The sequence below is a fragment of the Salminus brasiliensis genome, chromosome 2 (genome assembly GCF_030463535.1).
Source record: "Salminus brasiliensis chromosome 2, fSalBra1.hap2, whole genome shotgun sequence".
Taxonomy (NCBI): domain Eukaryota; kingdom Metazoa; phylum Chordata; class Actinopteri; order Characiformes; family Bryconidae; genus Salminus; species Salminus brasiliensis.
In genome coordinates, this window is record NC_132879.1 from 8,453,355 (window position 1) to 8,468,022 (window position 14,668).

At 39.9% G+C, this 14,668-nt stretch overlaps 1 protein-coding gene across 1 annotated transcript in view; it reads right to left on the reverse strand.

Annotated features, from left to right (window-relative positions):
• LOC140549003 (uncharacterized) overlaps positions 1-14,668 on the reverse strand; it is a 52,259-nt gene continuing 37,591 nt past the window's right edge. Inside the window, exons 25-38 of the mRNA XM_072672206.1 lie at positions 14,432-14,485; positions 13,223-13,267; positions 13,030-13,083; positions 10,569-10,622; positions 10,046-10,099; positions 9,630-9,701; positions 6,975-7,010; positions 6,831-6,875; positions 5,328-5,360; positions 5,072-5,218; positions 4,847-4,901; positions 4,517-4,711; positions 1,167-1,244; positions 1-452 (exon numbers count right to left, since the gene is read on the reverse strand). Coding sequence (XP_072528307.1) covers positions 253-452; positions 1,167-1,244; positions 4,517-4,711; positions 4,847-4,901; positions 5,072-5,218; positions 5,328-5,360; positions 6,831-6,875; positions 6,975-7,010; positions 9,630-9,701; positions 10,046-10,099; positions 10,569-10,622; positions 13,030-13,083; positions 13,223-13,267; positions 14,432-14,485 — 1,122 coding nt within the window. The 3' untranslated portion in view covers positions 1-252. The remainder of the gene's footprint in view (positions 453-1,166; positions 1,245-4,516; positions 4,712-4,846; positions 4,902-5,071; positions 5,219-5,327; positions 5,361-6,830; positions 6,876-6,974; positions 7,011-9,629; positions 9,702-10,045; positions 10,100-10,568; positions 10,623-13,029; positions 13,084-13,222; positions 13,268-14,431; positions 14,486-14,668) is intronic.

Here is a 14,668-nt window from a genome sequence, read left to right on the forward strand (position 1 = left end):
GCACTTCCTCCTTTTATTGTATGTACAACTCACAGCTATAACTGCACACTGGATCAATATTCAAAGGATTTGTCTTCGTGAAGATGAAAGTCTCTGTACAGCTGTCGGAAGGTTCCCCCATTTATGCAGCTTCACCTGGAACATCTGGAGTCTCTTCAAGTTTATTAGATGCACTTCCACACAATTGGCTATTTGACACTGATTATGATGACGATGATGGTTGAAGGTTTCTTTCAAGAGCTTTCACCTAGTTCATGGGCCCTTAATGTTGAGGGGCTTTTTCCCACTCATGACGTAAAGGGGTTGGGGTCTGAAGCAGTTTGAGGGGTCACAGAGGCCAGGAGGTCCTGCAGGTCCCCTGGTTCCGGGGGTGCCTGGAATACCGGGTGTTCCTGCTTCTCCTCGGGCGCCATTTTGGCCATCCTTACCGATGCCGGGCTTGCCAGGAGGTCCTACGTCACATGAAGAAGTGAAGGAAGCAGACAGGTGAGACACTACTAAAACCTTTAATGGCACAGAATCCCATTTCAGAACTATTACAGGTTTGTCTGGTCACACTGACATTAGCCTTAAATATGAGAAGAAATTAAGATGCAACACAATGACATGATCTGTATCTGTAAATAAATAAAAGTGAAGAACTTCCACTAAACAGTTAAGACATGGTTCTCAGTTGTAGTTAATGGCTTTACGTGTTCTTTGGAAATTCTGTCCTTGTACTCATGTTCCTCTGCTTATCTAAAAATCTGATGCTCATGGTTAAGAAAGTCTTTATAGGATATGTATTGGCCCTTTTGAAAGCATTTCATCTCATTGTTTTATCCTCATTTTATCCTAGAATGGCTCAACTGCATAATTTAATTACTATAAAGTTCACAAACAAATGTCCAGAGGAATCCAGACACCCCATAAGGTGGCACAGACTAGTAAAGGGGCATAAACCTCCTATTAATACCCTTGATTCCAGAAGAAACCCTGGAAGAATAGGATGTCCACAAACATTTGGCACTGAATGAACTGAATGCATTATTAAATATATAAAATAAAAGTTGTTCATTTTAGAGAACACTTCTTTTGAAATGAATGTGATTCTGCCGGTCATCATGCAACAGTGTCAACGTGACCTTTCATTTCAAAAAGAAAACCTCGGGCAGTTGAAGCTTTACCTTGGGCGCCTGGCTCTCCATGGATGCCTGGGATTCCAACTCCCTTATCACCCTTCTCGCCTCTAACTCCAGGATCACCTGTAACAAACATACACATGTTCATGTACACACACAGCGCTGTTTTAACCAAGAAGGTGTAGGCCCAGGCCTTCTAATGATGCTAAATAATGTCATTAAATGAAATGAGCGAAAAATAAAACAGTTTTGAGCAAGATTATTAACCCTTCAAACCCAGAACCAACAATTACTTACCAGAAAAGTTTACTTGTTTAACTGAAGTGTTTATTTATTTTTTCAAAAGTAAATGAACACTGCATATAAGTTGTATTTTGTACTGTATTTGACACTAAATCTGTCAGGAGTGCTCAGAGCAGGTGTTTTTTAAACAAACTAAAACATATATAACACAACATTGTTGAAGCACTTGTACTAAAATGTCAAACTTTCTGTGTATACTTTTCTGGGGCAGAGACCATGTATCTGATTACTTATGTAATTATTATTATTTCTTTATTTATTGTTGTCATTATGTATATTATTTGATAATAATAATAATAATAATAATAATAATAATAATAATAATTAATATTTAAGATTAATAATTATTGTTGCAGAGGTATCAAAAACCCACACATATTACACATTTGGATTTAAAGGGTTAATGTTTTTATACAAGCCACACCCATCTCTGTTTCTAGCACCCACTGTTGTGTAATTCACTGTAATTCATCTGAAAGTCACATGAGTGGAGATGTCTAACTTACCCCACAAGTTAACCTATTTCTACTTCATATTGAATTCCATGTTTAATCAAGACAAACTTCACAAAGTTGCTAAATGCTAAAATTTGAATATCACACTTATCACATCTAAGGGACATTTCTGACTAATCCGGGCATAAAAACAGATTTGAATGTATATAGGAGGATATGAGCTTCTCTCAATGTTTACCTTAGTGATTTTGGGAACCGTGTGGGAAACTACCTCCACCATGTTTGGTCGCTTTATTTTAGCCTGGCTAGCTCTCACTGTGAGTTGTTAAAACTACCTCCATCATGTTTGGAGGCTGTTCTTTAGTCTGGCTAGCTCTCACCATGGGTTGTTGATGAAACTACCTCTATGATGTTTAAAATGTGTACTGTAGCTTGGCTAGCTCTCACTGTGGGTTGTTGATAAAACCACCACCACCATGATTAAAGGGTGTACTTTAGCTTGGCCAGCTCTCACGGTGAGCTATTGATGATACTACCTCCACCTGGTTTGGCAGCTGTGCTTTAGCCTGGTTAGCTCTCACTGTGGGTTGTTGATGAAACTACCTCCCCCTGGTTTGGCAGCTGTACTTTGGCTTGGTTAGCGCTCACTGTGAGCTGTTGATGATGTACTTTAGCCTGGCAAGCACTTACTGTGAATTGTTGATGAAACTACCTCCCCCATGCTTGAAGGCTGTACTTTAGCATGGCTAGCTCACATTGTGGGTTGCAGATGTGCTTCTAAACGGTGCTCACCAAGAATTGTATAAGAAATAGTATATGAATGAATTCTGGGACTTCTACACACAGCTCAAGCTGGTTTTGATGTGCTATGCACTGCACTTGCCGCTCACATCTGCACAAGCTGCTATCAATACCACTTACTGTATGTGAGTGGCGAGTTCTTTTATTAGAGTTCAGTTATTTTCACTGAATAGAGACAGAAGCTCATCTGTTGCTGCACAGTTTGTGTTGGTCATGCCAGAGCAACACACACTAACACATCACCACCATGTCAGTGTCACTGCAGACCTGTTGTGTCCTGACCATTGAAGAACAGGGTAAAATGAGGCTAACAGAGTATGCATAGAAACAGAGGGATACAGTCTGGAGTTATAGAACTATGCAGTGCTCCTATATGCTAAGTGGAGCTGATAGAATAGACAATAAGTGTAGGAAAAAAGAGGTGGTATTAATGTTATGACTTATCTGTGTATATGAACCATTACATTACCTAAAACCCCCTGAAAAAGCCATTTTATTGGTGTATACAAAGTTGACATTTTACTCCATACTAATGTGTCCCATTCTCCTTAACATTACATTAGCGAAACATTAGCTGTCTTTTTTTTTTACTTTTTCTCTCTTGGCACTTACAAACTGTTCTGGGTTCATTTATTGAACAATTGAGATGCAGTTCCACCGCGTGATCTCATTACCATCTCCTTATTACAGTTCCATTTCAAAACTCATTAACAAGCACAGTCTTCCTCCCCAGCTAAAGGGCTAATGAGCGTCAGCCGAACTCAGCATCGGGATGATGAAGCTGTAAGATACATGACGATAAAGCCCCCCCTGAGTTTAGCATGAGGAGCAAACTGCGGGAAATCAATCCCTGTTGTGTCATCTGAGGTAGTGCATCCGAAGGTGAATTGCAATTATGGGATTATTAGCAGCGTTAGCTGTAATGAACTGTTGGCTTCATGATGTTTTGCATCTCGGGAAAAATGATGCCAAACATACAATGCCTGATTTTAGATGTGATCAAGAAATTGCAATAAAAAGAAACTTAATTTTTTTCTCTAAAGTTTCACACTAAAAGCTCTCCATAAAGAAGGCCTCAGCCAGAAACGCATTTTGGTGAACTGTCAGCCTATTGCCATAGAAGATTGCCATTGAAATTCAGCTTTTCATACCCTGCTGAGAAACTCAGTTCAAGACCAGGTTTCAGAAGCTCTAAGATGGTCTTTGATGCTTAGGGATGTTGAAAACATTCCTACCTATAACTTGACCATGCTGATGGTCAAGCTGGTCATACTGGTGGACTGACATGATAATGCTTCTAATGCTAGACAAACAGTATGGTCATACTGGCCACACTGGTCAACCACATTGGTCAACCTGGCCGTACTGATGGACAAGTTTGGTCTTGTTGGTCATGCTGGTAGACCAGCTAAACCATCAAACTCAGTTGAGAACTTCAATTAGGTCAATTAGCTTAAGCAGCTTAAGTGAAACAAGCTGGCTTTTTCAGCAGCGTACTGTTGTAGTCAAGACCACTAGAGGCAGGGCTGAGTTTGTGTAATAAATGTAATTAATAAATAATCATTCTGACATTTGAAAAAAAAAAATGGTTATATACATATATTTCTCTATATTTCTTCTATATTTCATCTCATTTCTCTGTCATTTCAGCTTCATGTGAATGTTGGCCTGCATAAAACCCAACCTGTTCACAGGATTGCTCTGCTTGTGACAGAGCTGACTATACAGCTGTGCTCTCATGGAATAAAAAGGAGGATCTTCTTCCACCTCTCATTCAGCGTCTGAAGACCAGGCACAGACTCAAAAACTACAACACTTCCCTAATGAAAACTGTACCTTTAGGTCCTTGTTTTCCTGGTAGTCCATAAAACCCTGGAGGTCCCTGAGGACCTGGCATTCCCTGGGGTCCAACTACTCCAGCAGATCCAGCTGGTCCGGGGGGTCCAGGTGGGCCCACTGGTCCTGGGGTACCAGGAGCACCAATAGGCAGAGGCTTCTTAGCCACTTCTTTCTTGTAAGCGTCCAGATGTTCTGCGGAATGAACACAACATTCATCAATCTGGTTGCTCTGGATCTCAGGTTCTTAAAAGCATCAGAGCTTCAAATGCCACCCAATATACGGGTTCCAGGCATTGTTCTGTACTGTAAAATAAACACTGATCTTGCCTTCAACGACTGCTGCACAGACTTCCCGAATCCTCTCATCACTCATTTTGGGACCCTAAGCAACATAAACAGGGTGAAAAGATCTTAATGTAATATATGAATTTAAATCATATAAAATAAAAATATAGTATGTGAAAACAACAGTGCAGCTCATATTTCCTATATTTCCTATTTTTATTTTTTTTTAAATACTTAAATAAAAGTTCATCCTGACGGATGACTCACAGGGAATCCTCTGGGTCCTGGGGGTCCTGCCATTCCTCTTTCTCCCTCCAGGCCTCTTGCCCCCTGGGGTCCAGCCAGACCCTCATGCCCTGGCTGTCCTGGACGTCCATCAGCTCCTGTAGCTCCTCTTTGGCCTTTCTCTCCTCGCTTCAGAAAAAAAACAACGCAGTAAGAAATAAAAAAAAACAAAAAAAACAATCAACTTTAAACAAAGAAATAAAGAGGGGAGTACAGAGCACCCATCTTGCACACAAACCTCTCCTTTGATTCCAGGAACGCCTGGGGGACCCTGTAATAAATAAATACATCATTTAATTCATTAACAAGTTAAGAATTCAGTCACAATATTTCAAGATATTACATATGTAAACTGATCAATGTCAGCATATGTCCTAAAGTATCCAGACACTCTTCTAATTAGTGCAGAATTCAGCTGCTTTAGAGTACTCCATGACTGGCACTGGTATTTAATTGCACAACATATATCTCTAAAGAACATCTCTGACCAATAAAACAAGCCAAGTGTAGTTGGCGGGGTATAAAACCCTCCAGCATTGGGCTGTGGAAAAGTAGAACTGTGTTGAATGAATGCATACTGAGTGGGGTGTCTAAACTAAAGAAAAAATAGAAGTAAAGGGTATTTCACTGCCTCTGTGTGTTCAGTAAAATAGCTCACCAGCATCATCATCATTACACTTAAATATAAAGTTCTGCCATACCTTCACTGAAATATAATCACTAAACATACACTACCACAATTACTACACAGAAATATAATCTATAAATTTAGATTATTCCCATAACTACACAAAAAAATAATATATACATTTAAATTGCCATCATAACTACACTACAATATAATCTAGAAACTTAAACTACCACCATAACTATACTAAAAAATAATCTATACATTTAAACTACCACCATAACTACACAGAAAAAATATCACTGAATATTAATTATCACCATACCTACACTGAAATACAATCTATAAATGCAGACTATTCCCATAACTACACAAAAATATAATATATAAGTTTAAACTGCCATCATAACTACACTAAAATATAATATATAAGTTTAAACTGCCATCATAACTACACTAAAATATAATCTAAACATTTAAACTCCCACCATACCTACACTGAAATACAATCTATAAATTCATACTATTCCCATAACTAAACAGAAATATAATCACTAAATATAAACTACCACCATAACTACACTGAAATATAATCTATACATTTAAACTATTCTCATAACTACACTGAAATATAATCTATAAATAAAAACTACCATCATAACTACACTTAAATATGATCTATAAATAGAAACTATAACCATAACTACACTTATGTATGAACTACCAGCATAACTGCAATTAAATCTACAAAAATCACCACTACTCTTAAACATAATCTATAAACTTAAACTACCACTTTAACTACACTTTAGTTTAATATACTAAATTAATCAATTACTTTAAACAATTATTTTAGAGTTAATCATCCATTTTACAACCGACATACAGCTTAGGCTAAAAGTACATAACTTATTTAAAGAACATAAATAATCACTAAATCTTAAATAATTACAATGTCCCGCAATTAGCCTGTATGCTAGTCACATTTATTTGGTTTTGCTAATGCTATGTTAAGAACTCAACCCTGTTATCGCCAACTTTGTGATCCACTGTCAACACAGAAAGAGATATTATTCCTGAGATAATTTTGAATACAAATGGGTCACACTGTACCTGTTCACCTTGAACTCCTGGATCTCCAGTGGCACCTGGATCACCCTGCAGATGGAGATGAAGGAAAGTGTGTGATGTGGGTTTTTAATGAGACGAACAGTTAAAGATGAGTCTGCATTAGGAATTTAGTCCTCCAGCACATACCTCACTTCCTTTAGGACCAACTACACCCATAGGACCCTGCAAATAACAAACACACACACTCATATACAAGACAACATGCAGTCTGCACCTTTTCAACACTGCAAGTCAATACTAGGAAAGTCAATACTTCAGCTCCCAGAGACCACTTCATTCCCTTACTGGTAAACCCATTGATTTAGTGATTGATTTATTCACAGGTTCCTTCATCTACTTTATTTTCACCAGTCATGTTAATGGAGGGCACATTCTCTTCTACAGTAATGACCTGCCAATTATTTCCCATAGCATGAATCACTGAGATCAACATGTGTATTGATCTGAAAGGGGTGTTCAATGAGTTCACAGGAATAGACTGGGGTCACAAACTGGTCCTGTTCTCTGTGAAATGCAGGTGCTTTAAAGGGTTCTTTGAGCAATGCCATAGAAGAAGCACTGTTGGTTCCATTAAGAAGTATGTTTGTCCAGAGTGGTCCACCATAATCAGCAGGACTTCACTCCTCCTTGTAACTTCTTCAGTGGAAATTCATGTGGACTCTGTGGGATTCTTACAGTGCACTGACAGTTTGCCACTATGTTTTTGGCAGAATACCAAAGCAGTGCACTACATAGTAAATAGGGCACAGTTTCTAGTCTTTGAGATCTGGGATGAGTGCTAAAAAGGTTATAAAGGTAAAGGTGCACGTATTCGTCACTGTACAGCGTGGACTGTACAGCGAAATGTATCCTCCGCATTTAACCCATCTGGTAGTGAACACACACTCACACACACACATGTGTTAGGGGCAGTGAGTACACACACACACCCAGAGCGGTGGGCAGCCAACTCCAGCGCCCGGGGAGCAGAGAGGGTAAAGGGCCTTGCTCAAGGGCCCAACAGTGGCAGCTTGCCGAGCCCGGGAATCGAACCCACAACCCTGTTATCGATATCCCGGCGCTCTAACCGCTGAGCCACCACTGCTCATATTGTATATCCACTGCTTATATTGTACTTAAGTACAGTAACAAAGTATCTTGACTATCTGATTATCTTGCTTATTTGATAGTGAGCTGTTTTACAGATAAGGCAGTTTAGTGGTGTACCAAACGTATAAAGTTGACTGTAGTTGTAGTGTTTGTATACACTAATCGTGAACATTAACATGAGCTTTCAGTGATTTCTTTGAGCTGTGGGCAGAATGAGTGTCAAAACGGGTTTTCTAAAATAAACACAGGGTCAGAATTAGACCTCCAGCACTATAATACCAGTTAAATGTCTCTAAGCAAGTTGCACCTTGACCAGATGCTTTTGGTAGCCATCAACAAGCTTCTGGCAGAATGTTGGCTGAATATTTGACCATTCCTCTTCTCAGAATTTCACAGGTTTCTGGTTATTATGTTTTTTTTTTAATAGACATCTACATGAAGACCATGGAGTCTGACTGCAGATATCAGCCTTTATCAAGAAGTCTTAATGTGGATCATGGAGAAGCATGTGGGCTGTTGTTGCCTTATATCAGTGGTTCCCAGCTAGTCCTGGAGTATCCTCTATCCTGCCCATCTTAGACTCTGTTTACACCTGGCCACTTCATGTTACTAGTATCTGGATTATATCCTGAGACTTTAGCCACATGCATTTACACTTGGTAGTCAAGTGCGTCTCTGGCTAGTCAGGCTAAAATCTGATTGCTGTGTGGGACAGAGTATGTAAATTCACTTGTTGCACTGCAATTATTACTGGTGTTTTGGTTGTACTGGGAGGGGTGTGCATCTGGTTAAAATGAGTCTTGGGTGTGTTTACACTTGCAGTATTATGTGGCTTAACCTTATCCAGATATAATCCTGATACTTAAAATGCATGAAGTGACCAAGTCTTAGTGTTTCCTGGTCTAATAAACCCACATTGACTCAGGAACAGGTTATTAATGAGTGGACTGGACTGATCAGGGAAACCTCTAAATATGCAGTTCGAGATCTTTTAATTGTTGCCCTAATCCCTTAAACTCCATTAGAAAAGATTCATTGACTTACTTGCCAACTGTTAGCAACTTAGCATAGAGCCCCACAGGGTTCTGTTTTAGAGCCTATAAACCTTCAGTTTATTATGACAGTAATGTGGTTATAGGTTGTAGTTGTAGTATAATACTTCAAACATTACCAAATGTTAACACAAGACTCTAGTTAATGGTTACTTAATCATTTAAATTATAATGCTCTGTAGTGTATCTGTAGTTGTATGTATTAAATGATACAAATTGAATTAACCTAAATGCAAAAAAAAAATCATAATACTTATAAACTGTGTAATAACTTATAAGTAATAGGTTACTTAATATTCCGACCATTAGTTAGTTGGTGGTTAATTGTAAAATAAATATGTGTATAACGTAATATGTAGAATTACTATTACTGTAGTATTAATATTTAATCATTTAGAAATGTTTAAGACATTTGTTGTGTTAATTAATGAAACATTATTTAAACATTTTGTAAGACTTAATAATGTCTTAAGCAGTGTCAATTAATAATTAGTTAAGACATTTGTTTATTAATTTACCTTTAACTGTACTGTGTTATCCAAAAGCTTATTATTAGCCTGCTTTATCCATTCCACAGCCGCCTCTGCTGTGTGTTTAGGGTCATGGGAACATGTAGTGCACTGCGAGTGCCCGGCCTCACCTGATCTCCTTTGTGACCTGTGTGACCTTTGATTCCACGAGGACCCATCAGACCCCGATCTCCTTTCTCACCCTGTGGAGAACATTAAAACTGAACATCATCTTTCAACCTGGTTAAAAAGAATATGAGAGCATTTGGCTGGATGTACGGACGTACAATATCTGCATAGAATCACACTGAGTGAATTAGGCAAACAGTTGTGCATAATTTCACTTTTGAGAGATCGTTAATTATCCTCAGTAGCAGTGCAAATTGAAGAAATCACGGGGGGGGACTGCTGACATCAAACTGAGCTAACAGTGTGGGATCCCTGATCAACAGAGCTCCAGCAGCAGAAATGAGAAGACTACTCTGTTTCGACTCAAAGAGGAGGACAGGGATCTGGCATTTTCCCACTCGCTGACTGCTAGACTCACCGTAAGACCCTGGGGTCCCATGGGGCCGACTGGACCCAGCTTTCCAGTCTCACCCTGGGGGAAAACAAGAGATCAACAAAACATATAATCTAGACTCATATGGGATGGCTGAGTTAATTAAATAAATTAATAAATAAATTATATCACTTCCAATGGTCATTGTAGATGCTCACTGGACATTCAACTAACATTCAACTGAATGCCTATTAAATGCAACTGTACTCTCAGCTAAATGGTTGTCTATTGAATATAACCCTGCACCTAACTCTAACCCTTATGCTTGCCCTTGAATCAACCCTAAATCCTAACCCTAACCTTACCCATAACATAAACCTAACATCTAAACAGGCTTTCACTACACAATCATTTACATCCAACTTACAATTCAGTTGCATTTAAGGGAGATTTAGTTGAATGTCAGGTAAGCATCTACTACACATGTGCAATGGACCCTTGAAGTACTGTGATAACAAATAAGTAAATAAAAAAAAATAATATATGCAGTAATGTAGGGTCTACACACAGTGGCTCCTTTGACCCCAGGGACTCCATCCAGTCCAGGAGCTCCCTGTTCACCCTGCGGGAATTAGGATTGATTTGGTCATCATGGCACAAATAATTTACATTTACATTTATGGCATTTAGCAGACGCTCTTATCCAGAGCGACTTACAAGGTTACTGGTATTACAGAGGTGGGCCAATGTAATGTTAGGTGTCTTGCCCAAGGACTCTAATTGGTGTAGCGCAGTATAGTCACCCAGACTGGGAATCAAACCCCAGTCTCCCACGTGGTGTGGTAGCTCACTAGCAGGTAGTGGTGTTATCTGTTGCTATCTGTTGCGCCACACCAAACACCAATAATACATATAATCAGTCAATCAATAAAAGATATGATCACAACATTTGTTAACAACCACGTAATGTAAAAGCACAGCTCAGCTGGTTATCAGTTCAATGTTATATGCTTACAGTGGGGAAAAAAAGTATTTAGTCAGTCACCAATTGTGCAAGTTCTCCCACTTAAAAAGTTGAGAGAGGCCTGTAATTGACATCATAGGTAGACCTCAACTATGAGAGACAAAATGAGAAAAAAATGTCTGAAAATCACATTGTCTGATTTTTAAAGAATTTATTTGCAAATAATGGTGGAAAATAAGTATTTGGTCACCTACAAACAAGCAGGATTTCTGGTTGTCACAGACCTGTAACTTCTTCTTTAAGAGGCTTCTCTGTCCTCCACTCATTACCTGTATTATTGGCACCTGTTTGAACTCGTTAACAGTATAAAAGACACCTGCCCACAACTCAAACAGTCACACTCCAAACTCCACTATGGTGAAGACCAAAGAGCTGTCGAAGGACACCAAAAACAAAATTGTAGACCTGCATCAGGCTGGGAAGACTGAATCTACAATAGGCAAGCAGCTTGGTGTGAAGAAATCTACTGTGGGATCAATATTCAGAAAATGGGAGACCTACAAGACCACTGCTAATCTCCCTCGATCAGGGGCTCCACGCAAGATCTCAGCCCGTGGGGTCAAAATGATCACAAGAACGGTGAGGAAAAATCCCAGAACCACACGGGGGGACCTAGTGAATGACCTGCAGAAAGCTGGGACCAATGTTACAAAGGCTACCGTCAGTAACACACTACGCCGCCATGGACTCAGATCTTGCAGTGCCAGACGTGTTCCCCTGCTTAAGCAAGTACATATCCGGGCGCGTCTGAATTTGGCTAGAGAGCATTTGGATGTTCTGGAAGAGTATTGGGAGAATGTCTTATGGTCAGATGAAACCAAAGTAGAACTGTTTGGTACAAACACAACTCGTTGTGTTTGGAGGAGAGTGAATGCTGAGTTGCATCCAAAAAACACAATACCAACTGTGAAGCATGGGGGTGGCAACATCATGCTTTGGAGCTGTTTCTCTGCAAAGGAACTAGGACGACTGGTCCGTGTACATGAAAGAATGAATGGGGCCATGTATTGTGAGATTTTGAGTGCAAACCTCCTTCTATCAGCAAGGGCATTGAAGATGAAACATGGCTGGGTCTTTCAGCATGACAATGATCCCAAGCACACTGCCAGGGCAACAAAGGAATGGCTTCGTAAGAAGCATTTCAAGGTCCTGGAGTGGCCCAGCCAGTCTCCAGATCTCAACCCCATAGAAAACCGTTGGAGGGAGTTGAAAGTCTGTGTTGCCCGCCGACTGCCCCAAAAAATCACTGCTCTAGAGGAGATCTGCATGGAGGAATGGGCCAACATTCCAGCAACGGTGTGTGCCAACCTTGTGAAAACTTACAGAAAACGTTTGACCTCTGTCATTGCCAACAAAGGATATATAACAAAGTATTGAGATGAACTTTTGTTATTGACCAAATACTTATTTTCCACCATTATTTGCAAATAAATTCTTTAAAAATCAGACAATGTGATTTTCTGAATTTTTCTTTTCTTATTTTATCTCTCATGGTTCAAGTCTACCTGTGATGTCAATTACAGGCCTCTCTCATCTTTTTAAGTGGGAGAACTTGCACAATTGGTGACTGACTAAATACTTTTTTTTCCCCACTGTATAAGGTCACACTTCACTTGGATAACCAATGTGGTCGGAGAGATGCTTTCTAGATGATGACCTTGCATCAAACTTACGTTAAAATGGACACTGTATCTATTAAATTCACTTGAACTATCCCAAACTGCAACCCTGGCCCAACTGTAATCTTCATTCACATTACTAAACACATCCTTAAGCCTCACCTTAATGCTCTTGAGAATCAACTCACAGAGTTTCACAGGACAGATTTGTATTACTTTAAGCATCTAGAGATAATTATTGGGAGCATAATCAAATATGGGAGCATTGATACATTTGTTAATGTTTGAGATATTCCAATAAAGCAATCATTAATCATTTGGTGAATCAACCTGTCCTGTCTATTACAGTGTTATTTTAAATCACTATTAAGAAGTTTCAAACTTACTGGTTTACCAGGGATACCAACTGGACCTACAGGACCTTCAGCTCCAGCTTCACCCTGTAACACACACAGGCAAGTAAACATCATGTGCCATGTCTTGGTCATTCACATTCAAATTATCGGTGGGTATATGTGCAGCTGTGATCCAGTGATTAACTTTCTGAGATCATAACCTGTTCAGTTAAATAGTGCTCACCTTTTGACCAACTGGTCCCACAATTCCTTGCTTTCCTGGCAAACCCTGTATTTTGGATACAAGACAAACATTTCCTCACATTTTACAATTTACATTTACATTACATTTATGGCATTTTTTAGCAGACGCTCTTATTCAGAGCGACTTACAAGGTTACTCGTATTACAGAGGTGGGCCAGTGTAGTGTTAGGAGTCTTTCCCAAGAACTCTGGGGCAGTGGTGGCTCAGCGGTTAGAGCGCCGGGATATCGATAACAGGGTTGTGGGTTCGATTCCCGGGCTCGGCAAGCTGCCACTGTTGGGCCCTTGAGCAAGGCCCTTTACCCTCTCTGCTCCCCGGGCGCTGGAGTTGGCTGCCCACCGCTCTGGGTGTGTGTGTGTACTCACTGCCCCTAACACGTGTGTGTGTGTGAGTGTGTGTTCACTACCAGATGGGTTAAATGCGGAGGACACATTTCGCTGTACAGTCCACACTGTACAGTGACGAATACGTGCACCTTTATCCTTTATCCTTTTTTTATCCTCTTATTGGTGTAGCGCAGCACAGTTACCCAGACCGGGAATCGAACCCCAGTCTCCCACATGGCGTGGTGGCTCAGTGGCAGGTAGTGGTGTTATCTGTTGCGCCACACCAACCACCAGCAATTTACAGCAATTTACAGCAATTACAGCACTACTGGAGCATGTTCAAGTGATCACATTGATGATCCTCCTGTGAGATCTAGATGAAGATCCGGTGGAAAGACACCAATGAAGTAAGTGTTCCTGAACATGCAGCCATTTCCAGTAACTGCACTATGGTAAGTTGTCTGTGTATCATGCAGTCTGGTGCACCCTGAGAATGAACTGAACACATTTACTTTTAGTGTGAAACAAATCTTGGATTAAAAGATGATTTAAAAGCCAAACACCACCCCCATGCTTGCATATGATGAACGACGCTGTAAATGCTTTGTGCCACAATGAGGTGGCTGCAGATGTGGGATTGACTTTATAATTTTATTATAATATTTTCAGATGAATCCAGCATTACTACTTTCAGTAGTCTTCATTTTCTGTTAGATTTACTTTAAATGTACATGTTGTAATACATTACAAATCCTTTACATCAGCCTTTATATCATTACAAGGGCCTCCTGAACACACACACACACACACACACACAAGCACACACACACATACATAGACTCAGACCCAGTCATATACTTACCGGGATTCCCACAATGCCTCTGATTCCAACAGATCCAGGCAGTCCAGGTTCTCCCTGTTACACACAAACAGAGTCTATATTCCCATCTTTACTCAGACGTAAAAGCACTTGCTACCAGACTTCCAGACTGTCTCTTGTTCTGGGCATCAACTTAAGTACCGGTCCCTAAATAAGCACGTCTGTCACAATTCATGTCAGTCTATTACAGCCATCAACCTCCTTTACAAAATGTACATG